This window comes from Miscanthus floridulus, chromosome 10, assembly GCF_019320115.1.
Source record: "Miscanthus floridulus cultivar M001 chromosome 10, ASM1932011v1, whole genome shotgun sequence".
NCBI lineage: Eukaryota > Viridiplantae > Streptophyta > Magnoliopsida > Poales > Poaceae > Miscanthus > Miscanthus floridulus.
Window position 1 is genome coordinate 73,441,894 of NC_089589.1, and position 25,548 is coordinate 73,467,441.

A 25,548-nucleotide genomic window follows, 5' to 3' on the forward strand; every position below is an offset into this window, starting at 1 on the left:
GATTAGTAATCCGTAGAAGGTTTCTAGCGTTTTTTTTTGTCACATCACTATCCTCTTGACTAAATCATCAAATGAACCATCTTCATTTATTACATATTCTAAAGGGAAAGAGAGAGAGTTCAGACCTGCAGCAATGTGCAGGTCTGCAGGAACGAATCCTGGTTTACATACCATTGTCCTGAGTACTAAATTCACTCATTCATATACGATGGAAAAAGGATTATAACCATGACTCAAGAGTGGAGTCATTTAGGCAGTAAAATAAACTTATTTGATTAGATAGTTTAGTGATCCATAATGGAGGAGATTTAGTGACTGCATCAGGAGCACAGTTTAGCTGGTGTCCACATAAATAGCTTGTCCTTTTTATTTCACCCATTAGGAAATGGAATATTCTTCACCGTTGTCTGACAAACCGAAGTAGCAACTCTACCCACTAACAAGAATCCTCAACTGAATGGTTCACCTCATGCTGCAAAACAGAAATAGACATCATAAAACAATAGCGACTTATCTTTGTGTAAAAGTACAACGAGAAATTGTAGTATTTTTTATTTGGGAAAATTAGTTTTGTAGCACCAAAAGAACTCCGCTTCCGTAAAATACCATTGAAAGACGTTTGCCACGTAAAATACCACCGAAAGATAGCATCGTTACCTCTATCTAGCATTCCGTCACGGTGGCACAGCAACGTCGTGAAATCCACCTCCAAACGCCTGATAGAAACAAACGCTGGGTCATACTCCTGGTCCTCCTCGGTTCGATGTGGAGCGCCAGAGCACCCAGCTCATGCCCCTCCTCGCTGCTGACGGCGGATGCTCAAGCAGAATTCCAAAGTTGTCACAGGGTCGCACGAGGTGGACGTCGAGGAGCGCGGCAAGCTAGTTACAAGCGAGACACGGTGCGGCGAGTGCGGACTGGCAGCGACAGCAACAACCTCGCCGGCCGACATGGGTAAGGACAGATCTCCGGAGGAGGCGGCCAAGGCCAAGAATTTGGCGCCGGCGCTGCAGTCGTTCGCGGACGTAGTGGACGTGGTGCTCATGGTTCTTGCAACTTGTGAGCTCTTGCATTCTCGACGGACACCAGCTGCACCTGAACGAGCGCTGCCTCTTGGCCCGCACTGCCGCGGCTGGCAGCGAAGCTACCCCCTGTGTGCGCCCCTAACCCAAGGACGACGCCACTGCATGGGCCGCCTTGAGCGTGAGGCCGACCACACTCGTGGACCACAATTATCAGCACGGTGCATGCCGCTCCGCCGTGTCCCCAGCATGCTTGCGCAAGCAAACCGCCGGCGGCGGCATTGGCACGGGTGCATGCGTGTGCAGCGTGAGTCGGCTCACCTAGGAACGCCATGACCCAGTTGCCGAGAGCCAAGAAGACGAGATTCCGCGTGTTCTATTAGTCGGGAAGTAGGAGAGGAGAGGAAGTTGAAGATGCGGCTGGTGATAAAGAGCATCACGGACGTGGACATGCCGTCGCCTATTGCGCCCACCAGGCCCAGCACCATGCACTACGTCTGCGTGCATGAACACCGGCGAACGACGGCATCGCCGGCGCCGAATTCTTGGCCTTGGCCGCCTCCTCCGGAGGTCCGTCCTTACCCATGTCGACCGGCGAGCTAGGTCGTCGCTGTCGCTGCCACTCCGCACTCGCTGCACCGTGTCTCGCTTGTAACCAGCTTGCCGCACTCCTCAACAGCCACCTCGTGCGACTGGCGACAACTTTGGAATTCCGCTAGCATCCGCCGTCGGCAGCGAGGAGCATGAGCTGGTGCTGGAGCTCCACATCGAACAGGGGAGGACCAGGACCTAGCGTTTTTATCTTTCAGGCGTTTGGAGGTGGATTTCACGACGTTGCTATCCCACCGTGACGGAATGCTAGATAGAGGTAACGGTGTGTCTTTCAGTGGTATTTTACGTGACGAACGTCTTTCAGTGGTATTTTACAGAAGTGGAGTTCTTTCGGTGCTATAGAACCAATTTTACTTTTTATTTTCTCATGTCTTTTATTTGCCGTTATTTTGTCATAGTACTACAAAATCCAGGTAGCTACAAAGATAAATTGCTAATTCTAGAATAATTGTTTTACAAGACTAAAACAAGAATTCCCACTTATACATTATTTGTTATTTCTCATAAGGGGCAGGATTACAATTTGCACATGAAGTCGGATAGTCCTAACCTTCATTAAGAAACAAGTAGCCCAAGCCCCTATCCCTAAACCCAAACAAGTAGTGGGTGTTTTGGAAAACAAAACAGTGGCAATTACAATGGATACAAATGTATAGTGACTTACAACTTAGGCCTTGTTTGGATACGCATGTATTCATCTCAATCCACATGTGTTAAAGTGGATTGGAGTGGAATTGAACTAAATTTCATTTCATTCCACTCCAACACATGTGGATTGAGATGGATACACATGCATCCAAACAAGGCCTTAATAGTTTCGTTAACATTATTTGGTGACATTAGGTTGCAAAGGTAGCTCACATCACTACTGAATACCCAATGCAATTTTTTTGAAGGAATTAACCAATGCAACTTCTATGAACGTTATGGTTTTCTTTTATGCCAATGATCATGGTTTTGGATAGGAAACAACACAAGACCAATCGAGAAGAAGTGTTCAGGAAACAAGAACTAAGTTGTCAGTACTCAGTAGTCAGTACAAAGCACAAGTAGTAGTATTTTGCTCCTTATCACAGATGTGTTTATGTTCTTGTTCGTTAGAGTCCACATGGTCAAACTCTGAAATCTGACCATTTGTTTGTTTGGAACTATCATTCACAGGATGCAGATTAACTCTACAACTAAATTTCCTATGAGAACTACTACGATAATATTTCATTTTCAAAATTACAGGTAATATAGACTTACAAAAATATGTTTTCTATCTTTTACATCAATGATTGCCAAAAGCAAATAACATCGAGGAAAAGAAGAACAGAGAAAATTTTAACTGTTCCCCAACTAGATAAGCATGATTTGTAAGGTTTAGATTCCTCTACCTGTTTTTGTAAGGTTTTTGTGAAAGCAAATAATAACTTCTAGCAACTAATACTCAGTCACAAATAAGTGATTGTTTTGGCTTAGTTCTGTCAACTATTTCAAATTATGGTTGCCAATTTCTTAGATGGAGTTTTGATATTCAAATAATACGAGTATATTGAACTCGAAAAGAAGTTTTATAAAGGTTCGCCTTTTCTGTCTTATATGAACATATTTCAATAAAATTGCCTAGCCAAAAAGTCATTTTTTATTCGAGGGAACATTTTCCTTAGTATAAAAATAATATTTTTGTAAAAAAACTTTTACAAGATGTTCATGGCTAAGTATATGTTCTCTCTGTCCCAAAATAAATCAACTTTTAGAGTTGTCCTAAGTCAAACTATATTAAGTTTGACCAACTGTATAATGAAGAGTACTAGCATCTATGACACCAAACAAGTATACTATGAAAATATATTTCATGGTGCATCTAAATGATACTAAGTCATAAATATTGGTTTGACTTAGGATAAAACAAGAATGACCTGTAATTTGGAACATATAGAGTAACTATTACTTCTAATGGATCTAAACAAATCCATGGTATATTGGGTGTTTATAGGTGAAAAAATGGCTGGACATGATATGCAAAAGAGAAGGGACACAAAGCTGACCATGATGCTCCCTCGAGGATCCGATCGTCGTCATTCATGTAAGAAATGAAGAATTAGGAAGCCATTGTGCCATTGCCAGCAATGGACGAACCAGCCGCACAAGCCACTGGATGTCCTATATTACTGAAAACAGAATTGTGTTCGTCATGTGGCATTTGGGTGTCAGTTTCCTGTACTTGTCCCTCTGACAGAACAGAGCAATTTACAATTCCATTCTCGGTTGTCCCAAATGAAGCAGAAGCTCCTCGAAGACAAACTTCAGTTGGTACAGCCCTTTTGAGCAGAAGAACTTTTGGTTTGTTTGGATGTTCCTTAGCCACCCTCACCCAGTTCACTTTAGTACCATTGGTGACTCTAATATCAAGAGTTACTTCCCTCAGTCGTGTGAAACCTTTAATCTGGATTCCAGAGAGGCCATCCATATCTTTACAGAGCAGCTGAAGAGATTCAAGAAATGGCAAGGCGCCTTCTTCAATCTTTGGGAATGTTGGACGCTGCAGCACAAAACATAGGCAGAGCAGCGTTGGCAATGCCTTGTTCTTAATGGTGATTTCTTCAAGTTCATCAGCAATCAGCTTCAGGTACTGCAGGTGCTTCAAATTTGTCAAAGCTAAGAGAAGATCAGCTGTAAGTTTAGTTGACTGAACGCATAACTCCCTGAGTCGGCGCAGTGCTGTGACAAACCCAGGTAGTTCCAGTAACCTGCCCTGTAATTTCAGCGACCTGAGATAACAGGGAGCTTTCAATTCTTTCAGAAAGTCTTCAGAGCATCCGTCCAAATAGAGTGACAAAGAACGAGGATCATTGCTTGCATCCTTGTCGTCATGAATGAACTCCTGTATGGCCTTCTGAAGAGTGGTCAATTTACTACTAGTTGCAGATGACTCACACCAGATCTTTACCTTCTGCAATTTTTTCATATGACCCATAAGTTCTGCAAATCCGTCACTTTCATCTACAAGAAATCCTGCTAGTGTCTGCACTTTACATTTTGCTGAAGTAAGAAATTTCTTCAGTTCATCATTTATGGCTTTATCTGGAAGCTTGAATTTTCCAAAGAGATGAATTATATGGGGCAGCTGAATAACTTCAGTTGGAAGTATCTTTACATTTGTTCTCCTTAGGTTGAGTGTCTCCAAAAGTTTCAGTTGTTTTATCTCTTTGGGAAGGATGGTAACATTTCCCCCTAGGCTCAGATATTTAAGAAGCAATAGGTTGCATATTTCTGTGAGATGATCATTTTGCAAGTCTGTACAGTCTTCAAGGTCCAAGACCCTTAGCAGTTGGTACTTGTTGAAATTCAACATAGTTTTACCTGCCTCCCCAAATACTATCAGAGATCTGACAAGCGAGAGATCGATGTTCAAAGTGGCACCATCTGTAATAGTGTTGTGACGGAGAGAAACACGACGGGCATTTTTAGGTTGGAGCTCTCCTCCATCAAACAAAGTGATGAAGTTTTCATAGAGAGACTTGAGCGTAATGTACTCATGCATCATGCCATAAGTTTTGCATGTTTTCACAATTGTGTTGTTGCTCACATCAATGGGTTCAATGATGTTCTGGTCCAGGAGCTTCTCGAAATTTTCAGCTGCAAGGTCAGTGCATAAATTTGTTGGCCGCACAAATCCCTCAGCTAACCATTGCCTCTTTAGCCTTTTCGCCCGTACTGGATAATCACTTGGAAACATAGCAAAATACAGAAAGCAAGCTTTGAGAGCATGGCTAGGAAGACTGGTGTAGTCATGGATCAGCACCTGATGCATTCTGTCCAAAGTATCGTCACCACTCTGTAGATGGTAAAACCGTACCTGGTTGCACACATCTTCACAGTCATGTCCTGTTGGCCAACTCTTTTTTCCCATGAATTGGCCAACGGTAGTCAGAGCGAGTGGTTGACCATCACATTTCTTCAAAATTGCTGCCAAATCAGGCCCCATGTACTCTGAATATTCCACCGGACAAGCTTCCTTCAGGAATAACTGCTTTGAATGTTTCTCGTCAAGTCTTCTCATTTTGTGAATATAGCCGTTGGGAGAGCTGCAAGTATTAGCCACTGACTTGATTTTCATTGTCACCAATATTCTGCTGCTAACATCTCGAGGAAAGGCAGACTTTATAGTACTCCATTGATCTGACCGCATGTCATCAATTACAATGAAATACCTGGAATTTTGTGAAATGAGAATACACAAATCAACAAAAACCTCCAACACCATAGTGATCAACGCGTGAAGGAAAGGTAATCATTTATTTTCATTTGACATCGTTATCCTTCAGAAATAAATACATGTTTTCTACAGTAAAAAAGAGTAACTGCTCCTTATTGTGGTATATATATTAGCATGTGCAGTATATATGGAGGCCAGAATTCCAAGAGTGGATTTTGCAGTTCTTTTATTAATCTCCTTAGTTTTATAAGAGCTGTAGGCAAAATTACTTACATATTTGAGTAATTTTACTAAATCATTTGTGAATCCGCAAATACATTTTGTACCACAAAACTATCTGACTAGGATCTTTTTCTCATAACTAAAGTCTCTGCATGCTGTCTACAGTTGGCTTTAGAGAAAGATTTTCATAAAATTATTAAGTAGTCAACTAACTCCGCCTATGTTGGGGTGCCTATGGTGTTCTAGCATAGCAGGTCCAAACCCTGATAAAGGAGGAGGGTTGTGTTAGGCTTGGCGAGCCAATGTAAAAACTTAGCCACTAGTATGGAGATGAAACCCTTGAAAGGCTATGTTGTTGTTGTTGATTAAGTAGGAAACTGTCTTCTGTTGTCTAAGGGGTGGAAGAAAATTTCTTACCTCTTGTTATTTAGGAAGTTCCTTAGATCAGTACTAAGCTGGTAGACATCGGAGGTATCAGGTGGTGGTTTATGCAGTTCCTTGAGTATCTCTATTAAGAGATTGCTCGGATCCCCATGCACTGCAGAAACCCATGCCCTTTCGCCGAATTGCTTGCCGATCACGCTGTTGTACAACTCCCGGGCAAGGATGGTCTTCCCCAATCCACAGAAGCCAACTATTGAGATCACTTTCAACTGCTTGGGTTGACCTTCAAATTCTGACAACTGCTCCAGAAGCTCCTCAAGGGGTGGCTTGATGCCAACCAAATCAGCCGGAAGGATATGCTGATTCAAGGATGATTCTGCCGGCTGGAATGTGGATGGAGGGGACACTGAATACCTCTGTTGCCGTTGGAGTGCTTCCTCCAATCTGCACCTTAGTTGCTGCATCTCTTCGCTTAACTGTAAGCGTGATTTTCTCTTCTTCCCAGTTTTGACCATTTTGCAGTACCATGGTTGTTGCTGTTCCCAAGATGCATCATACACGATGTGGTCTATACAGTCCTCCATTTCATGAGCTACTTGGCGCAACTCTTCAACGGACAAACGCAGTATGTGATCATCCTGCCCCAAGAGCTGCCCATCAATGGCACTAGTGATCATTTTAAGCTCACTCTTCAGAAAAGCCAGATCTCCTTCAAAGCCCTTGTACAGCTTGTATTTCTCCTCCGCCAGCGAGAACAATCTCGAGACGAGGTTGTCTAGAAATGCACTCAATAGGCCCGGGTCCTCCATCGGTCACAATGGCTGTTAGGTGCTGATGGTTCCTAGTGGTGTGGAGATGAAATGCACCCAGCTTTGCGCATACTGATGATGGGTTGAATAAAACACACAAAGAGCACATAAAACTTAAGGAGCATCTTGTAGCAGGGGAGATGACCACATCCGTCTTTTCATCTGACAATAAATTGCACTTGTTAGCATATCTAATATTGTTTGCAGCACTTTTCAGTTTTCACACTAAATATATCATATAGATACAGAATACTAATATTAATACTAGTCAGTACTACCTTAAGAGTTATATGTAATGAACACTTCCAAAGGAATTACGGCAGTTGTGATATATCGGTATGACCACTAATATTCACACTATAACCCCTGAAAATAAAAAATTGTGACAAGGAGAAATCATTAGAATCAAGCTCTACATATGTCAGATGCGGTAGTAAGATGAAATAGTGCTATGTGGGAGGGGGGGGGGGGGGGGGGGGGGGGGGGGGGTGGATGTAACTGAGATAAGCCCTGGTGGGAGATACTCCAAGATGGCAAGATCTTTAAAAATCAATCAATGGTGGGCTGAATCAAGGCGAAAAAAACAAACGAGCAAAAGGACATCGGTTTCTTGCCAAATGAATCTAGATAGAAACTCTGACGAGCTATTGACCAAATAGTGAGCTTGGAGATCTCGATCCAGATGAACAGCACGACAGAAGACTCCAAAACAGAGCAGTACTACCACAATACACCTAAGATAAGAGCTGTGCCAGAATCAGATTAGGAGAATCTAAACCAGCTTATGAAGTAATTCACCCTTGTGGCAGCTACATGATGTTTAGTTAGGCCTCGTCGATGGAAAAGGGGCATCTATTACGCACCTGACGTTGTGCTACAGCTGGAGCTCGCTGGTGAGGGGAGGAGACTTGACTGGACTTGGGACTCTGGGAGAGATGCACTCATTTGTCATGATGGTCTCTTGGTTTAGCGGGGAAGGGTTAACACCGTTAACAAAAGACAACAATACCCCTGCGGCCCCGCCTTCATCCTCTTTCCGCTCAGCATACAGGAAAACAAGCACAAATTCTGTACACAAGCCACTTCAACAAATATCCAACTCCAGGAACAGCAGGGAAGTATTGTATTTTCCTCTCGCCCCCGCAAGGCGACTCAGGCGGCGGCCACCCTAGCCCCGCAGCCAGCCCTCTTTCCCTTCCCTTCCCCCCTCGCCGCTGCTAGAGGGGGCTGCCAGGAGGCCTGCGCGGCCTCTAGGCTTTTCAGTTCCACAGTTGTTCCTTTCGTTTGGCCATGGTGATGTCCCAAGCTGTGCTTATTGGTGTCGTCCTGCAGGTCGTTGTGTTTCTACTGTCCTTATTAGTTTGTAGTTGAAACAAGTTAGTTTAGTTGTTTTTAGTTGGGTTGTTTCGACCAAGTTGGAGCAAGTAGTGGCGTGAGTTTTGACAATTGTTCAGTTGTTGTTCCAAAGCTATGTAGGATGAGTGGAACACTCTCCTCCGTTGTATGGTTTTTGCTCTAGTTTCTATTAAAAAACTGGACGGACACTTATCTTTTTCCTTTCTACATCTAATAAAAATTATGGCAAATCTTTTACCGTCCTTTTAAAAAAGCAACACCAGGGAAGTCATTGGTGTAGAGAGCCTGTCAAATTAAAAAGCTCGCTTACACCAACCGTGGTCGAGCTCCAAGCTACTATCGGCGTGTGCGAGGGAATCGAGCTCCAAGCTACTATCGGCGCGCAGGTGCCTCTACCAGACCGTGGTCGGCTGGTCGCCGATAGCTCCACTGGAGGTAAGAGAGAGAAATGGACTTCTGGTTTATCGGGAGAGTTGTGGCAAATAGGCGATGAAATTGAGATGGGAGGGGTATTTTTTTTTCGAGTCCCAATGCTAGAAACTACGAGTAATTTCTATACTTATTAATTTTCATAAACACTATCTGCAGAATAAATTTTTATTCAATCATATGCATTCTCTCTCCATTCTCTACCAATCATATATCTTCGTGTCTTAGTTCTCGTGTAAACATGGTTTCTAACCTAGACCTGGTTTTTATGATTTTTACTCTCTCTCTTCAATAACTACTTTGTCACATCAGCAAAACGCTTAGGTGGCAGAGAAACTATGGTAATTTCTGTATTGGGAGTGCCCTTAGTAGGCCATCTTCTTTTCCTTTGTCTCCTTGATTGATGAGTTTATTTTAGTTGAGCACCAAAAGAAGTGCGCAGCACGCCTAGACCCTAGGACTAGGCGAAGGTTTGGTTTGCCGATTCAAGGGCCACTTTGTGCCTCATGGAGTACCTCTTAATGCAATTTTGGTTTGGTCTTGGGAAGTCCAACCAAACCGATCTATTATCGAGGAAATTGGTTTAGAGCAAATAACTAGTTGATACTGTTGCGAGTACTGTCAGTGCGGCGTGAGTCATTGCTGCTGCAACTTTGGCGCTGCCCCATGCTCGACGTGGTGCACTGCGGCAGGCCCATTATTTATTCTTCTCCCTGTAAGTGTTGGACCCTCTTTAAAGATAGAATAGATCAAGATAGAATAGATTCTTCTCGCTCTAGTGTTGGTCCGTCTTTAAAGATAGAATAGAAAATGTTGTAAAAAAAAAGATAGAATAGAATAGAACAAGATACTCTTGTGATAGAATAGAGTAGGAAAAAGTAGCGCAATCAGATATAACTTTGGTGGTGAACCGAGGAAGTCCTTTACCTGTTCCTATATTCCCTGGTTCCCCTTTCCCCTCTCAGATTTGAGTCTGCGGACTGCGGTGTCAATCCAGGACTAGATGGTATGGACGTCTCCTCTCTCATTTTTTGAGTCTGCGTGCTGCGGTGTCAATCGGGGACTAGATGGCATGGACGCCTCCTCTCGGTGCTTTGATTCATGCCATCAGAGATGGACTAGCGGCAGCAGCGGTGTCCTTGGCGGACAGCCGGCCGGCAAGCCAGCGGTGCTGTAACGCCCGAAAATTTGGTCTTTCTAAAATAAAGTTAGAATGATTTAATTTTGTATTTTTGTGCTCATAAAACATAGAAAATATATTTTTTCATTAAATTAAAATTCATCATAGGGTATAGCAACACGTTTGAGCGTACATGCTTCTGCATTTGGATTTTTGTACTGAGTGGTTGAATCCAAAATTCAAAATGAATTCAAATTCTTTGGAAATAAAATTGAAAATGGCTTTGAAGTAAAAGAAAAGAAAGAAAAGAGAATTAGGAAAAGAAAAATTTTCCATTTTTATTTGAATTGAAAAGTATATTCAAAACTCTATTTGAATTTGCATTTGGTTTAAATTTGAATGTGGTTTGGAAATAGGAAAAGAAAATAAAAAGAAAAATGCTCCCTCTCTCCCTTTTGGGCCGAAGGCTCGGCCTCTCTCCTTCCTCCCTGGCCCACTGCTCCTACCCAGTCTAGTCCCTGCTCTCTCCCTCTCCTTGTCTGGCCCAGCAGCCCCAATGCTATATCTATTAATTTCCATAGACACTACATATAGAAATTATGATTCCAATGGATAGTGTCTACAGAACAATTTTTTATCTAATCATATACGTTCTCTCTCCATTCTCTACCAATCACATATCTTCGTGTCTTGGTTCTCGTGTAAACATGGTTTCTAACTTAGACCCGGTTTCTATGATTCTTGTTCTCTCTTCAATAACTACCTTGCCACATTAGCAAAACACTTAGGTGGCAGTATAATTAATATCCATAGAAACTATGGTGATTTCTGTATTGGGAGTGCCCTTAGTACGCCATCTTCTTTTCTTTTGTCTCCTTGATCCATGAGTTTATTTTAGTTGAGCACCAAAAGAAGTCCGCAGCATGCCAAGACCCTAGGACTAGGCGAAGGTTTGGTTTGCCGATTCGAGGGCCACTTTGTGCCTCATGGAGTACCTCTTAATGCAATTTTGGTTTGGTCTTTGTCAAAATATGTTAACTTTTTTCTAAATTTATATAATATAATATTAATATTTATAAATATATTATAAAATTAAGTGCATATATAGGAAGCTAGAATGGTATTTTATTGCGATCTGAGTGACGTAGGTGGTTGTATATTTTATTTTATTTTTACTTTATTTTAGGATTTAGCACCGCTATTCCTTCGGTGGTAGGTATGTTATGGTCAACAATAAGACGTTTATGATAATTGTCGGTGTTTCGAACAACCGACTAGTAAATTTGTATTATTGTGCGTCTGACCCGGATGGTGTGCTAAGAGGACACAAGGATTATACTGGTTCGGGCCGAATGTCCCTACGTCCAGTTTCGGGCTGCTCGTGTTACCAACACTGAGTTTGTAGTAGGGGGTTACAAACTAGCGAAAGAGGGAGGAGCTTCCAAGTCTCTGTGGTTCGATTGCTTGATGCTTCTACTGCTAAATCTATCGGTTGATTGATCTCTCTCTCTTAACGGTGCCCTGTCTTCCCTTTGATAGACAAGGGGAGAGAACAGGATACCAGAGACCGAGAGAAGGGAAGAGGAAAAAAAGAGAAATAAGGCTCCCGGGGGCGTGTCGTCTTCCTTTTCGTGTGGGTTCCGTTGACCCTGTAGATCGTGGTGGCAGTGGCATCACACCGGGGGTCCTGTTGGCCGCTGCAGCATACGTGCGGGCGTCTTGCGCCGTTCTTCTCTTCCATCCCATCCGAGCGGATGGAATGGTCAAAGGGTTCCCTGACAGAGGCCATACGGAGGGCTGGTGGTACAGTGCCAGTCAGCTAATGCCGGTTGACTAACGGTGGACGGTGGTTAGGCAGGGAGTTGGCAGCACAGTGCTAGCCTATTGACGCGGTGGGCGACGTGTCCTCCTAGGCGGAGCCAACCCTCGGGGGGTCGGGCGAGGCAAAGCCCGTGGCCTCAGTGTCCTCCTAGGCGGAGCCAACCCTCGGGGGTTGGACGAGGCGGAGCCCATGGCCTCAGTAGTCGGACGAGGCGGAGCCCAGCAAGAGGTGTAGTCACGCTCTTGACCGCTTGGATGAATAACGTTGATGGTTATTAGCTCCTCCTCTTCGGGTACCCTAGTATTGGTCCCCGACAGTAGCCCCTGAGCAATTCGGGTAGAATCGCCTGGGGGATTTTTTTTGACTTGCCAATGGGTGCGTGTGAGCGCACCCGGTGGGTGTTGCCCCCGAGCCTTTGGAGGAGTAAGACACTTCTGCAAAAGGCTTTTTGCGATTTGTCGCTTGAGGGCACAATCGGAGTTGACTCGTTGTTTGTCTATGACCGCGTGTTCGGTCTCTTTGCGATGCCGAGCCCTCGAGCCCCCGCTTATAGCAAGGGTCCGTTCGGGGGGTCGGTTCATCTTGTGATCATCGTCCCTCACATGTCCATTCGCTAGAACGGAGGGGTTGAGCCATGCTGTGCTTTCCTTGCTGGACGGAGCACGGTGCTCGGTGAGTTGTTAACAGGCTTGTTCGAGTGGAGCCCCGGCATCCCCTTCATGGGGGCCCGGTTCGAGATCAGCTAGTGATTGACTCTAGATTCTTGGTGGCCTGTCCATATAGTTCTCGGATCCATTCGACTGGCCCGAGGGCTCGATGCCTTTCTTCGGGGAAAAACCATGGACCTTGCATCATCCAAGACTCGAAACAAGGGTCGAGATGCCCGTGGCGCTTCGCGTGCCTCGGGTATTGGCTGCTAGCGGGCCTATTGAAAGCTCTAGATTGGTTTTGGTGAATTGATGAAACCCTAAGTGCTAACCTAGTTTATCAAGTGATCATGAGATAGGTAGCACACTTCAAGTGGAGAAGCTAATAAAGATCATAGCATGACAATGGTGATGGCATGGAGATGATCAAGGGCTTAAACTTGAAAAGAAGAAAGAGAAAAACAAAAGGCTCAAGAAAAAGGTATAACTTGTAGGAGCTATTTTGTTTTGGTGATCAAGACACTTAGAGAGTGTGATCACATTTAGGTTTGATAGCCGTACTATTAAGAGGGGTGAAACTCGTATCGGAATACGGTTATCAAAGTGCCACTAGATGCTCTAACTCATTGCATATGCATTTAGTATCTAGTGGAGTGCTAACACCCTTTAAACATTTGTGAAAAATATGCTAACACATGTGCACAAGGTGATACACTTGGTGGTTAGCACATTTGAGCAAGGGTGAAGAGAACGGAGGAGATGCTAGCTTCGGTCAAGTGACTAGACGCTGGATCCAAATGCACCAGAGCTGACTGCCTACGTCCGGTCGCGCTGACCTGGTGGTACAGTGGCTAGGGTTCTCCACCGGACACTGGGCTGTGTCCGATCGAGGTGGACCGGACGCGTCCGGTCAAGGAAAAACAGATTTGGACCCTTACTGTACTCGACCGGACGCTGAGGCTCCAGCGTCCGGTCAGTTTTGCTGGAGTGCCCGGTCAGCTTCGTAGCCGTTGAAAACTGATGAACAGCGTTTGAAGCTAGTGACGGGTGGCATCCATCAGTGGACCGGACGCTGAGTCTAGGGTCCGGTCAGTATGACCGGAGTGTCCGATCAGAGCGCAGTGCCCAGTGAAGGGGCATAACGACTCTATTTCATGGGGGCTTCTATTTAAGCCCCATGGCCGGCTATGGCTCATATCTTTGGCCATTTTCATTAACATAGCAACCTTGTGAGCTAAGCCAAAGTCCTCCCACTCATCTCCATCATTGATTCATCATCATAGTGAGATTGGGAGAGAATCCAAGTGCATTGCTTGAGTGATTGCATCTAGAGGCACTTGGTGTTCGTGTTTCGCTGCGGATTTCGCTTGTTACTCTTGGTGGTTGCCGCCACCTAGATGGCTTGGAGCAGCGAGGATCATTGAGTGGAGGGTGGTGATTGTCTCCGGCTCTGATCATGGTGATTGTGAGGGGTTCTTGACCTTTCCTCGGCGGAGAGCCAAAAGGTACTCTAGTGAATTGCTCGTGGCTTGTGTGATCCTTATCTTATGTTGGTTGTGTGGCACCCTATTGAGGGTTTGGTGTGTGAAGCCAATTAGCGCATAAACTTCCAAGTGAGTGAATCGCCACAACGAGGACTAGCTTGCCGGCAAGCAAGTGAACCTCGGTAAAAATCATTGTGTTCATCATTGATTCTGAGGTGATTGGTCTTCATTGTTATTCATCCTTGTGATTGATTGGTTCACTCCTCTACATGGCGGTATAACTATCTTGATCACTCTCTTTACATTATCGCAAACTAGTTGACAAGCTCTTTAGTGTAACTAGTTGTGAGAGCTTGCTTGCTTGGTTGGTGTGGCTCTTTAGTTAGCTTTTGAGAGCACACTAACATAGGGTAGTGTCATACCTCTTGTGTGAATCGATACTATCTAAACTAGAATTGTGGTAGGTGGCTTGCATTTTGAGTAGGCTAGCGCAACACTTGCTTCGCCTCATAATTGTCTAACCATTTGTTAAGTGTTGTTGTAGAAATTTTTATTAGGCTATTCACCCCCCTCTAGCCATTAGGACCTTTCACCTGTCCTCAACCTCCCCTCACTCTAGGGTGCCCTGGAGTGGCCGTCAACCCACTGGTGGGCCAGCCTTCGAACTCCTGGGCGTTAATGGGCCGTAGGAGCATTTTCAGCTCCGTATCCCACTTACCTGCGGTGGCCCGTAGCCTTTAAAGGTGAACCATCTCCTGGTGAATCCTTTGCGGGGAAGATTTGGATAGGCATGCATTCGTCTCTCGAGCCAGCGATGCGACTGAGGTAGCATGGAATAATGAGGGCACAAGCCCCAAAGGAAGCGGATCTGGTGAGGCGTGGGGCGCGTTAATTTAGGCGGATGGTTCACCCCTCGCCTGTTCTGCCCTTACCTTATAAACGGAGCAGTTTCTCCCTAGCCTCCATACGCGTAGCCGCATCTTTGCCCCTCCAATCTTTTTGCCTTTCGCTCTCAAGTTCTGGCCTTCGTTCCCCTATTTCCGCTCCGCCGCCGGTGAAGTTCTCGCTCTCCAGCCCTATGCCACCGCCTGATCTTCTGCATTGCCATCCCTGTTCCTCGATGCAGCCGTGGCTTCGCTCCAACATTCTCCATGCGTGCATGGAGGGTCTGGTTAAGAAGGGCCTTCTCCACGTGAGGACCGCGGTGATGGAGTGGATCATACCTGGTGGCAAGGATGAGCCATCGTCGCTCGACGGCTATGTCGTCCCCTTCCATGAGCGTGTGTTTATGACTCCTCCCCACCGATTCCTCCAAGGGCTGTTGCGCTACTACGGGATTGAGCTATAGCATCTAAATCCCAATGGGATTAAGCACATCTCGGCCTTCGTCGCGCTGTGCGAGGGGTATTTGGGGATTGAGCCCCACTTCGAGCTGTGGAAATACTTCTTCGCCATTGAGCTATAGAAGAAGAAGGAGAGGAAGAAGTCAGACTTGGCGGTGCTGATGGGATGCGCGACCATCCATCTTTGGGGCAACCGGTCATCGGAGTACAAGTCCATCCCATTGTCGAAGTCCAACAAGGGGTGGCATAAGCTCTAGATCTACCTAAGGAATGATGACGACGCCCCCTGCCGATCTTCACCGGTCACCTGATCGAGGAGGTGCCGGTCATGTGGAGGTACGGGCCCATCCGGAAGGAGCAAAAGAGGCTCGGTGTCCTTCTCAAAGCCATCGTGACTCTGAAGTGCCACGGTCTTCGTGGGACTGGTGTCATCAGAGCGTACCATGTCAGGAGGCTAGCGCCACTGACGGCGTGCGCCCTTTCGATGTACATGATGATGCCAGATTCTGCGCCCGAAGGGACAGTGATGGTCGTCGGCGAGGCCCTCGGCGTCGGCGAAACAGCACAATGCATCAAAGAGGCGATGGAGTGCTCGGCGGATCCGTCGGTGGATCTTGCCCTAGTGTACATGGTCCCGGGGCATCCCGTGATGTGGCCGAACTCGGGTTTCATCGAACTGGTAAGCCTTCTTCGAGTTTCTTTCCTTGGGTGACCCTCCTCTGTTCTCTGATTCCAAGTGCCAGGATTTGTAGCCTGGCCTCATCGCCCGTGAGTCCAACCCATCACTGCCAGAGGATGCGGCGTGGAGGGTGGCGAACCACGCCGTGGCTGAGGCGGTGAAGGCAAAGAAGGAGCGGAAGAAGGCGAAGAAGGAGCGAGCAAAGCTCTAGCGTGGAAAGCGCCGGCAAGGCTCGGAGGAGAGCGACAGCGATGAGGAGGAGGAAGAGGAGGACAACGAGTCTAACCCCAACATCCCATGGGGTGCGATTGAGCACGAGGATGAGCAGGCCGACGCGGGGCAGGCCAACCTGACCCCGATTCCGTAGCACGCCCAGCACAAACCAAAGAAGATGCGCCTCCAAGATCGGCAGGTCAAGTCCGCCCCGCTCCGACCGACCCCACCGGGGGATCGAAGTGGCCAATTGTCGATGTGGCAGAGTCGGAGTCGAGCGATTAGCCCCCAAAATGTTCTCCAATAATGGCGTCGAGGTGAGTTAACAACTTCTTCACCCTTTCGTTGCGTTCTCGAATTTTGTCGTGTGACATTGGTGCTTTCTGTAGGATCAGCCCAAGCAGCTTCCTAACATTAGCGCCGCAGAAGATCCTAGTGTGTTGGCTAATCCCCCAGTAGCCGGCTGGTGTGGTGCTGGGGGTGCACCATGATGGCGCCGAGGCGGACACGGCGCTACCGGAGGAAGCGGGGGAGGCGGAGGCACCGATTGTGCCAGGGGAGGCGCTCGTGGAATCGGCGCCGGTCGACGCTCCCGAGGTGGGGCAGACGGGAGGAGGCGTGACCGAGGCATCCCCTACAGATGCGGCAAAGGCTCAGACTTTGGAGCCCGAGCTGCCAGCCTCCTCTGCCATCAGAGGGTCCACTCCCGAGGGAGTGTCGGTGATGGAGGAGGTATCGTCGGCCCTCGTTGGGCCGATGTAGATGGTTGCGACAGCTGACCCCTCGGTTGGGGCTAGGCCCTCCCGGTCCCTTGTCTGGTCGAGCGATGATCCACTCACAACGAGAGGAAACTAGCTCCATTGGGCCAGGCGGCTAGACCCGAGCGACTTGGTGTTCACCCTCGACGACCTAGAGGAGGAGAAGGACTGGACGAGCGTGCGCTCAGGACTTGAGTCCATAGTCTACTCTCTAACCGATGCGTTGGGGGTGTTGAAGGATGACATCGCCTCGGTCGACTAGGTTTGTCCTATCTTCACGTTTTCTACTTTCAAGCCCTGTTTATATAATTCTAACCTGATTTTTTTGCAGTCCCTTGCGATGCACAGCCGGGAGAAGTCCCTATTCCTCTGTCGTGAGAGGGAGGTCTAGGGGCTTGCTACCGAAGTGCCTCGAGTGCAGGAGGAGGTGGCGAGCCTCCAGACCAAGGAAGGGGAAGCCCGTCAACACACCGATGAGGCCGAGGACAAGCTCAAGGCTATGGTTGCCAAGGCCAGGGAAGAGTCTATGGAGCTTGGATGACTCCGCCCAGAACTCAACCTTGCTTGGCGCGCACTCAAAAATGTGTAGAAGTTGAAGAAAGAAGCTGAGGGCCTGGCCACCACCTTGGCTGGAGATGTTGGCATGCTCCGGAGGGAGAAGATGGTCCTCGAGGAGCAAGTGAAAGGTGAGGATGTGGTTACCTTTTGGCTTGACATTTGTAGTCAATTTTCTGACGCTCTTTGATGTTCAGCTTGGGCAGCCCTACAGAGGCAACTCTCCAAGGTGCGGGTCAACTCCAGTCGGAGAGCGACGACCACGACGCCTTGCGCGCTGCCGTCGGGTTGGTCTTTGATGACCTCAGGGTCGCCCCGGCTATGGAGACGAGCTCGCTCGCAGTCTGGGTTACCCAGATCCTGGATCGGGCGTGCGTACTTGCAAGGGAGGCCCTGTACACCGACGTCCATCATGTGTTTGCCATCGCCCGCTCCCACTACAGTAACATCGACCTACCGGTGATCAGTGAGGGCTTCGCGCCTGGCTACACTGACGCCGAGCTAGATGAAATTGAGAAGGAAGTGGCTCCCCTGGCGTAGGACCTGGTGGAGAAGGTCGGAGAAGAAATCCTACCCAACAGTGTTTAATTAGATAGCCGAGTCTGGCATCGGTCCTTTTGTAAAGACTTTTGTTATGGCCGGAAATGTTGTTTGGCCTCTCCATATATATATACATTTTGTTGTGATCCGACCCTTGTTTTATGTTAAGGCATTAGAAACTTAAGTTGTGAGCGACTAAGTTATGATCACGCTGGTGAGCAAGCGATGCCGTAGCCATCGAGGCGTAGGCTTTTTGCATTCCAACCAGTTTTACTCATCGTTAGTTTTTGGCAACTCTTATTTTTAGGTCTTGTCATAAAAAGGAAGGGTTGGATGAGAAAATGTTTCTGAGTATGTGTACTCTGTAAAGTTTGTTGCGATCCGGCCCTTGTTTTATGTTAAGGCATTAGAAACTTAAGTTGTGAGCGACTAAGTAATGATCTCGCTGGTGAGCAAGTGATGCCGTAGCAGTCGGGGAGTAGGCTTTTTGCATTCCAACTAGTTTTACTCATCGTTAGTTTTTGGCAACTCTTATTTCTAGGTCTTGTCATAGAAAAGAAGGGTCAGATGGGGAAAATGTTCCTGAGTAAATGTACTCCTATCAGTCCCCAAGTAAAACCCGACCCTAGGTAATTTTTGGGCTCGGGTGTTTACTGAAGACTGATCAGATCAGAAGCGAACCCGATAGGAGGTAACATTTTTTGGTTTTTGCAGAAACATTACTTAGTTTGATAAGCATATTGGAAGCTTTGGAATAGGAAAGCTAAGGGTAAAAGCAACATAGCTGCTTGATGTTCCAGGCGTTGGTGATGGCTTTGCCGTCATCAGTCTTGAGCTTGTAGGTGCTGGGTCGAAGTACTTCTGTGATGATGTATGGTCCTTCCCACGGCGTCGAAAGCTTGTGACAGTTTTTGTTCCTCTAGATGCAACGAAGGACTAAATCGCCTATGCCGAAGCCGTGACCCCGCACGCATAGGCTATGGTACCGTCATAGCGCCTCCTGGTATTTGGCCAAATGGAGCAGGGCGACATCGCGTGCTTCATCAAGCAGGTCCATGGCGTCTTCCAAAGATGCTTTGTTTCCCTGCTTGTTGTAGGCCTTGACCCTTGGTGCTCCATAGTCGAGGTCGGTCGGGAGGATGGCTTCAGAGCCATAGACCATGAAAAACGGTGTGTAACTGGTTGCCCGGCTGCTAGACGTCCTTAGGCTCTAGAGTACCGAGGGGAGCTCCGCGACCCACTGTTCATTGGCTTTGTTGAGCTGGTTGAAGATCCTAGGCTTGAGGCCTTAGAGGACCATGCCGTTTGCGTGCTTGACCTGCCTGTTCATGCGGCGGTGCGCTACGGCAGCCCAGTCAACGCGGATGTGGTGGTCATCATAGAACTGAAGGAATTTCTTCCCCATGAACTGTGTGTTGTTGTCGGTTATGATGGAGTTTAGAACCCCAAATCGATGGATGATGTCCGTGAAGAACAACACGGCCTGCTTAGATTTGATCACGGTGATCGGCCGAGCCTCTATCCACTTCGTGAACATGTCCACGGCGACAAGTAAGTGCGTAAAGCCCCGAGGCACCCTCTTGAGGGACCCTACCAGGTCGAGCCCCTAGACCGCAAATGGCCACGTGAAGGGGATCGTCTGGAGCGCTTGGGCCCACAGGTGAGTTTAACAAGCATAGTACTGGCATCCTTTGTAGGTTCGTACGACCTACCCAGCGTCGGTCACCGTGGTTGGCCAGTAGAAACCTTGCCGGAATGCGTTTTTGACCAAGGTTCTAGGTGTGGTGTGATGTCTGTAGACCCCTCCATGGATGCCTTCTAGCAGGTTCTCCCCCTACTCGGTGGGGATGCAACGCTATAGGATTCTAGTGTGGCTGCACTTGTAAAGCTCAAAGGACTTGGCATGACACACGAGCCGTCGGGCCTCCGTCATGTCGGTAGGGAGCACCTCATGGAGGAGGCAATCGAGATAAGGTGTTCTCTAGTCGGTCGGAGGGTCAGGCTCCGCCACTGGGTCTTTGATGAGTTCCATGACCTCAGGGTCAGATGGAACTAAGGGTTGGTCAGCCCCTGAGCCCAGAACTGGCAGCTCGTTGTTGGTCTTGTTCTAGTTCCTTGTATCAGGCCGAGGGCTTGTGCAGGTTGCTAGCGAAGATGCCGGTGGGGACCAGCTCTTAGCTTGATGCCATCTTTGCTAACATGTCAGCTGTTCATTGAGACACCTCAGGATATGGTTGAGCTCTAGGCCGTTGAACTTATCCTCCAACTGTCGGACCTCATGGCAATACGTAGCCATCTTGGCGTTGTGGCAGCTTGACTCTTTCATGACCTGGTCGATGACCAGTTGTGAGTCACCTCTGACGTCAAGCCATTGGATGCCCAACTCAATGGCGATGCACAAGCCATCGATGAGTGCCTAGTACTCAGCCACATTATTTGAAACCAGGAAGTGGATGCGAATTGCATATCTCATGATCACCCTGAGGGAGGAAACGAAAACTAGCCCGACCCCGGTGCTCCTCTTCATCAGTGATCCATTGAAGTACATCGTCCAGTACTCCTGATCAACGGCCACCAATTGCATCTAGATCTCGGTCCATTCGGCCACAAAATCATCCAGTGCTTGAGACTTGATGGCCATTCATGGGGCATACGTGACGCCTTGATCCATCAGCTCGAGCGCCCATTTCGCAATTCTCCTCGTGGCCTCCCGGTTCTAGATAACCTTGCCGAGGGGGAAAGATGACATGACAGTCACTTGGTGTGAGTCAAAGTAGTGGCGTAGCTTCCTCTTGGTGATTAGGATGGCGTATAGGAGCTTCTGGATCTGGGGGTAGCATGTCTTGGAGTCGGACAAGACTTCACTAACAAAGTACACGGGACGCTGTACCTTGAGGGCGTGTACCTCTTCTCCCCGTTCTACAACCAAGGCGGCGTTGACCACCTGAGTAGTAGCTATGACGTAGAGTAGGAGCGGCTCTCCCTCAGCCGGTGGGACCAGAATCGGGGCCTTCATCTAGAGCACTTTGAGCTTGTGAAGCGCCTCCTGAGCCTCAGGCGTCCATGCAAATCGGTCGGTTTTCTTTAGGAGCCGATAAACAGGGAGCCCCCATTCGCCGAGGCATGAAATGAAGCGACTAAGCGCTGCAAGGCACCCGGTAACCTTCTAAACTCCCTTCAGGTTCAGAATTGGGCCCATCTTCATGATGGCTGAGATTTTGACCGGGTTTGCTTCGATGCCATGCTCGAAGATGATGAATCCGAGCAGCATGCCCCTTGGGACCCTAAAAATGCATTTCTCGGGGTTGAGCTTGAATCCGTTCTCCTAGAGCTTCCTAAAGGTCTACTCTAGGTCAGCCACGAGCTAGTCAGTCTGCTTGGGCTTGACAAAGATGTCATCCACATAAGCCTCAATGGTCCACCCGATGAGGTCTCCAAAGCATTTGGCCATGCAACATTGGTACGTAGCCCTAGCGTTCTTGAGTCCAAACGGCATCATAACATAGCAGAACGATCTGAATGGGTTGATGAAAGAGGTCATGAGCTGGTCGGACTCTTTCATCACGATCTGATGGTACCCGGAGTACGCATCAAGGAAGCATAGGGTTTCACACCCTGAGGTTGAGTTAACTACCTGATCTATGCGTGGCAAAGGAAATGAATCCTTCGAGCATGCCTTATTGAGGCTTGTGTAGTCAACACACATTCACCATTTCCCACTTTTCTTTTTTACAAGAATGGGATTGGACAACCACTCTGGGTGGTATACTTCCTTGATAAAACCAGTCACTAAGAGAATTTAGTGATTTCCTCGCCAATGAGCCTCCACTTCTCTTCATTGAAGTGGCACACACATTGTTTGATGGGCTTGGAACCTGGCCTGATCTTCAAGGCATGCTCGACAACTTCCCTTAGAATTTCTGGCATACCCAAGGGTTTCCACGCAAAGATGTCTCGATTGGCGCGGAGGAAGTTGACGAGCGCGCCTTCCTACTTGGGGGAGAGGGTGGTGCCGATGGGCACCGTCTTGTCGACGGAGTTGTCGGGGTCGACGAGGACCTCCTTGACGTTCTTTGTAGGCTCAAAGGATCTGGTCGCTCGCTTCACGTTAGGTGCCCCTTTCAGCGATGTCCTTCCCGATGGCTGCGAGCTCCTCGGAGGCGAGGGTTGCCGAAGCGAGCTCATAGCTCTTGACCTCGCACTCGTAGGCCCTCTAGAAAGAAGTGCTAATGGTGATGACCCCATGTGGGCCCGACATCTTGAGCTTGTGGTAGGTGTAGTTGGGGATGGCCATGAACTTCGTGTAGCATGGTCATCCCAGGATGGCGTGGTAGGTTCCGTGCAAACCAACCACTTCGAAGGTGAGGATCTCCGTCCTATAGTTGGATGGATCCCCAAAGGTCATGGGTAGATCGATCTGCCTAAGTGGCATGGCCTGCTTTCTAGGCACGATGTTGTGGAAAGGCACTCTGGTCGGTCAGATGCGCGCTCGGTCGATGCCCATAGCGTCAAGCGTCTCGGCGTACATGATGTTGAGGTCGCTGCGTCCATCCATCAGTACCTTTGTGAGCTGCTTCATTCTAATGATAGGGTCAACCATGAGTGGGTACCTACCTGGGTGTGTGACACTATCTGAGTGGTCGAATCGGTCAAAGGTTATGTGAGACCTTGACCATTTGAGGAAAGCGGGTGCGGCGGGCTCAGCTTTGTAAACCTCTTGACACGCAGGCTTCTGTTGGTGCTTAGAGCCGTATGCCTCTAGCCCACCGAAGATCATGAGGCAGCCATCCAACAACGGAAAGTTGTCGTCCTTCTCTCTAACGTCGTCGGCTTCTGCCTCGAGCTTCTTCTTCTACTCCCATTTCTTGGAGCCACCGGTGATGAAACGCTTCATGAGGGAGCAGTCCTTGTACATGTGTTTGACGGGGAAGGCTTGGCTTGGGCATGGCCCCTCGAGCAGCTTATCAAAGTGATCAGGAGTGCCCTCAGGCAGCACTCGACCAGCTTTTCGCTCGACAGCAGCCATGAGCGAGCCCCCGCGCCCTTTCTGGTTCTTCTTCTTATTCGAACGATCGGAGGGGCCTTCATCAGCGTCCTCGTCCTGCTTCACCTTGCCCCTAGAGCGATCGAAAATTGCTCCAACTGCCTCCTCGCTGGAAGCGTGGCTGGTCACGATGTTGAGGAGTTCCTTGGTAGTCCGTGGGCTCTTATGTCCCAACTTATGGACTAGGGACTCACAGGTGGTCATGGATGGGAAGGATGCGATGACGTCGGAATCGGCGACATTGGGGAGCTCGTTGCACTGTCGGGAGAAACATCGAATGTACTCGTGGAGAGTCTCTCTCGACTTCTGTCGGTAGTTCTTCAAGTCCTAGTGGTTCCCACGATGCACGTAAGTGCCCTGGTAGTTCCCCACGAAGATTTGTTTCAGGTCCGCCCAACTTTAAACGCAGTTGGGCGGAAGGTGCTCCAGCCATGTTCGTGCCGAGTCGGGCAGGAACAGGTGGAGATTGTGGATGATGAAGTCATTATTGACTGCACTGCCGGCCCGGCAGGTGAGCCGGTAGTCCTCGAGCCACAAGCTAGGGTTTGTTTCCCCGGAGTATTTCGGGATGTTAGTCGGTGGGCGGTATCGGGGCGGGAGCGCTGCCTTGAGGATATGCCAACCAAAAGCCTAGGGCCCCGTTGGTTTGGGGCTATGACCCCAGTCCTCCTCGCTGTCGTAGCACCCACCATGACAAGGGTGGTAGCCATGGCTAGCTCCCTCCCTCGGATCGTTGTGGGCATGCCTGCGGGTGTCGAGGGTGTCACGTGCATCACGGTTGCGGCCGAGACACCCTTAGATCAGGGCCATGGCGTGCCTTCTGCCGCCCTGCGGTGATGGCGCCTGGTGGATGGATATGTCCCTGGTGCGATGTCCTGTGGATGCGTGCTGGCTAGCATCGAGCTTGTGTCATCAAGACATCGAGCTCTCTGCCTACTGCACTGCTGCTCGCTCGAGCAACGTGTGTATCTCCCGATGAGCTCAGCGCTCATCGGGCATCACGGGCTCTAGCATGCCTCGGATCATAGCCACCATGACAGCTATGTTCTAACTGGCATGGACAAAGTGTGGGAGGCCATCGTCATCCTCGATGATCCTCCTGTGTCCGTCACGGGCCACGGCACGTGCGTGCCCACCGTCCACGCAGTGAGCGATCTCACGCTCGAGCTCCGCTTGCTCCTGCTCCAACTCAAGCCACGCATCCTCAAGCTCCTTTTGCCATGCCCACAACTGCTCCATGCTTGGGGCCCTTGCGTCCCCCTCGACCTCGTCGTCGAGGTCATTCGTTGGGGCAGCCTCTCCCTCATGGACACTTTTGACGTGTCCATCATGGGTTTCCGCCATGAAGCACTCACGCGAGGGGTGGTGGCTCCCCTGCCAGAGTCAGAATCAGAGATGGTCTTGGAGCCTTCCATGATTAGGTCATAGAAGGACTCCAAAATGTAATCCATCACGCCCATGAACTCGCTGTTCATGGTGAACGGATGTAGGTCACTCTCGGGAGCGTGGGTTCCCAGGGTGTGCAGCCGCAGCTCCCCGAGGGTCCCGATGACCGCATTGAGATTGACGGCCTGAGGCGGTGTGGTGAGGCCGTTAGCCCGCGCCAGTTCTCCCTCTGTGGAGACAATGAAGTCTGGGCTCCCGAAACGCATATGCGTGCCCGATACCCAGATCCCACCATGGTTAGCCATCCGTGGCCTAGTGGTGTCGATGTGACGCGCAAAGAACCCCTACCTGGCGCGTGAACTGTAAGTGTTTCGAACAGCCGACTAGTAAATTTGTATTATTGCGCGTCTGACCTGGATGGTGTGCTAAGAGGACACAAGGATTATACTGGTTTGGGCCGAATGTCCCTACATCTAGTTTTGGGCTACTCGTGTTACTAGCACTGAGTTTGTAGTAGGGGGTTACAAACTGGTAAGAGAGGGAGGAGCTCCCAAGTCTCTGTGGTTCGATTGCTTGATGCTTCTACTGCTAGATCTATCAGTTGAATGATCTCTCTCTCTGAACGGTGCCCTATCTTCCCTTTTATAGACTAAGGGAAGAGGAAAAAAGAAAGAGAAATAAGGCTCCTAGGGGCATGCCATCTTCATCTTTGTGTGGGTCCCGCTGACCCTGTAGATAGTGGTGGCAGCGGTGTCGCACCGGGGTCCTATTGGCCACTGCAGCATACGTGCGGGCGTCGTGCACCGTTCTTGTCTTCCATCACATCCGAGCAGATGGAATGGTCATAGGGTTCCCTGATAGAGGCCATACGGGGGGCTAGCGGTACAGTGTCAGTCAACTAACGTCGGTTGACTGATGT

General features: G+C 48.6%; 1 protein-coding gene across 5 annotated transcripts; it reads right to left on the minus strand.

The window, feature by feature from the left end:
* Positions 1 to 121: 121 nt before the first annotated feature.
* On the minus strand, positions 122 to 8,272 carry LOC136486740 (disease resistance protein RGA4-like). 5 transcript variants are annotated; one of them, XM_066483720.1, is made up of 5 exons: positions 8,117 to 8,272; positions 7,532 to 7,619; positions 6,478 to 7,415; positions 3,668 to 5,833; positions 122 to 472 (listed from the first exon to the last, which is right to left on the minus strand). In XM_066483720.1, the coding sequence occupies exons 3-4, from the start codon at positions 7,251 to 7,253 to the stop codon at positions 3,721 to 3,723; spliced, it is 2,889 nt and encodes a 962-aa protein (XP_066339817.1). In that variant the 5' UTR covers positions 7,254 to 7,415; positions 7,532 to 7,619; positions 8,117 to 8,272; the 3' UTR covers positions 122 to 472; positions 3,668 to 3,720. The 5 variants fall into 5 exon arrangements, with proteins under 5 accessions (XP_066339817.1, XP_066339818.1, XP_066339816.1 ...); XM_066483721.1 differs by lacking the exon at positions 8,117 to 8,272 and adding an exon at positions 7,868 to 8,092; XM_066483719.1 differs by lacking the exon at positions 8,117 to 8,272 and adding an exon at positions 7,753 to 8,092.
* Between the last annotated feature and the right edge of the window lie 17,276 nt (positions 8,273 to 25,548).

What these genes read in the sequence shown, in the direction of transcription:
- LOC136486740 (XM_066483720.1), bottom strand. Translation starts at nt 7,253, where the DNA reads ATGGAGGACCCGGGCCTATTGAGTGCATTTCTAGACAACCTCGTCTCG. An exon ending in AACTTCCTAAATAACAAGAG is followed by an intron (nt 5,834 to 6,477) that starts GTAAGAAATTTT and finishes ACAAAATTCCAG; the next exon opens with GTATTTCATTGTAATTGATG.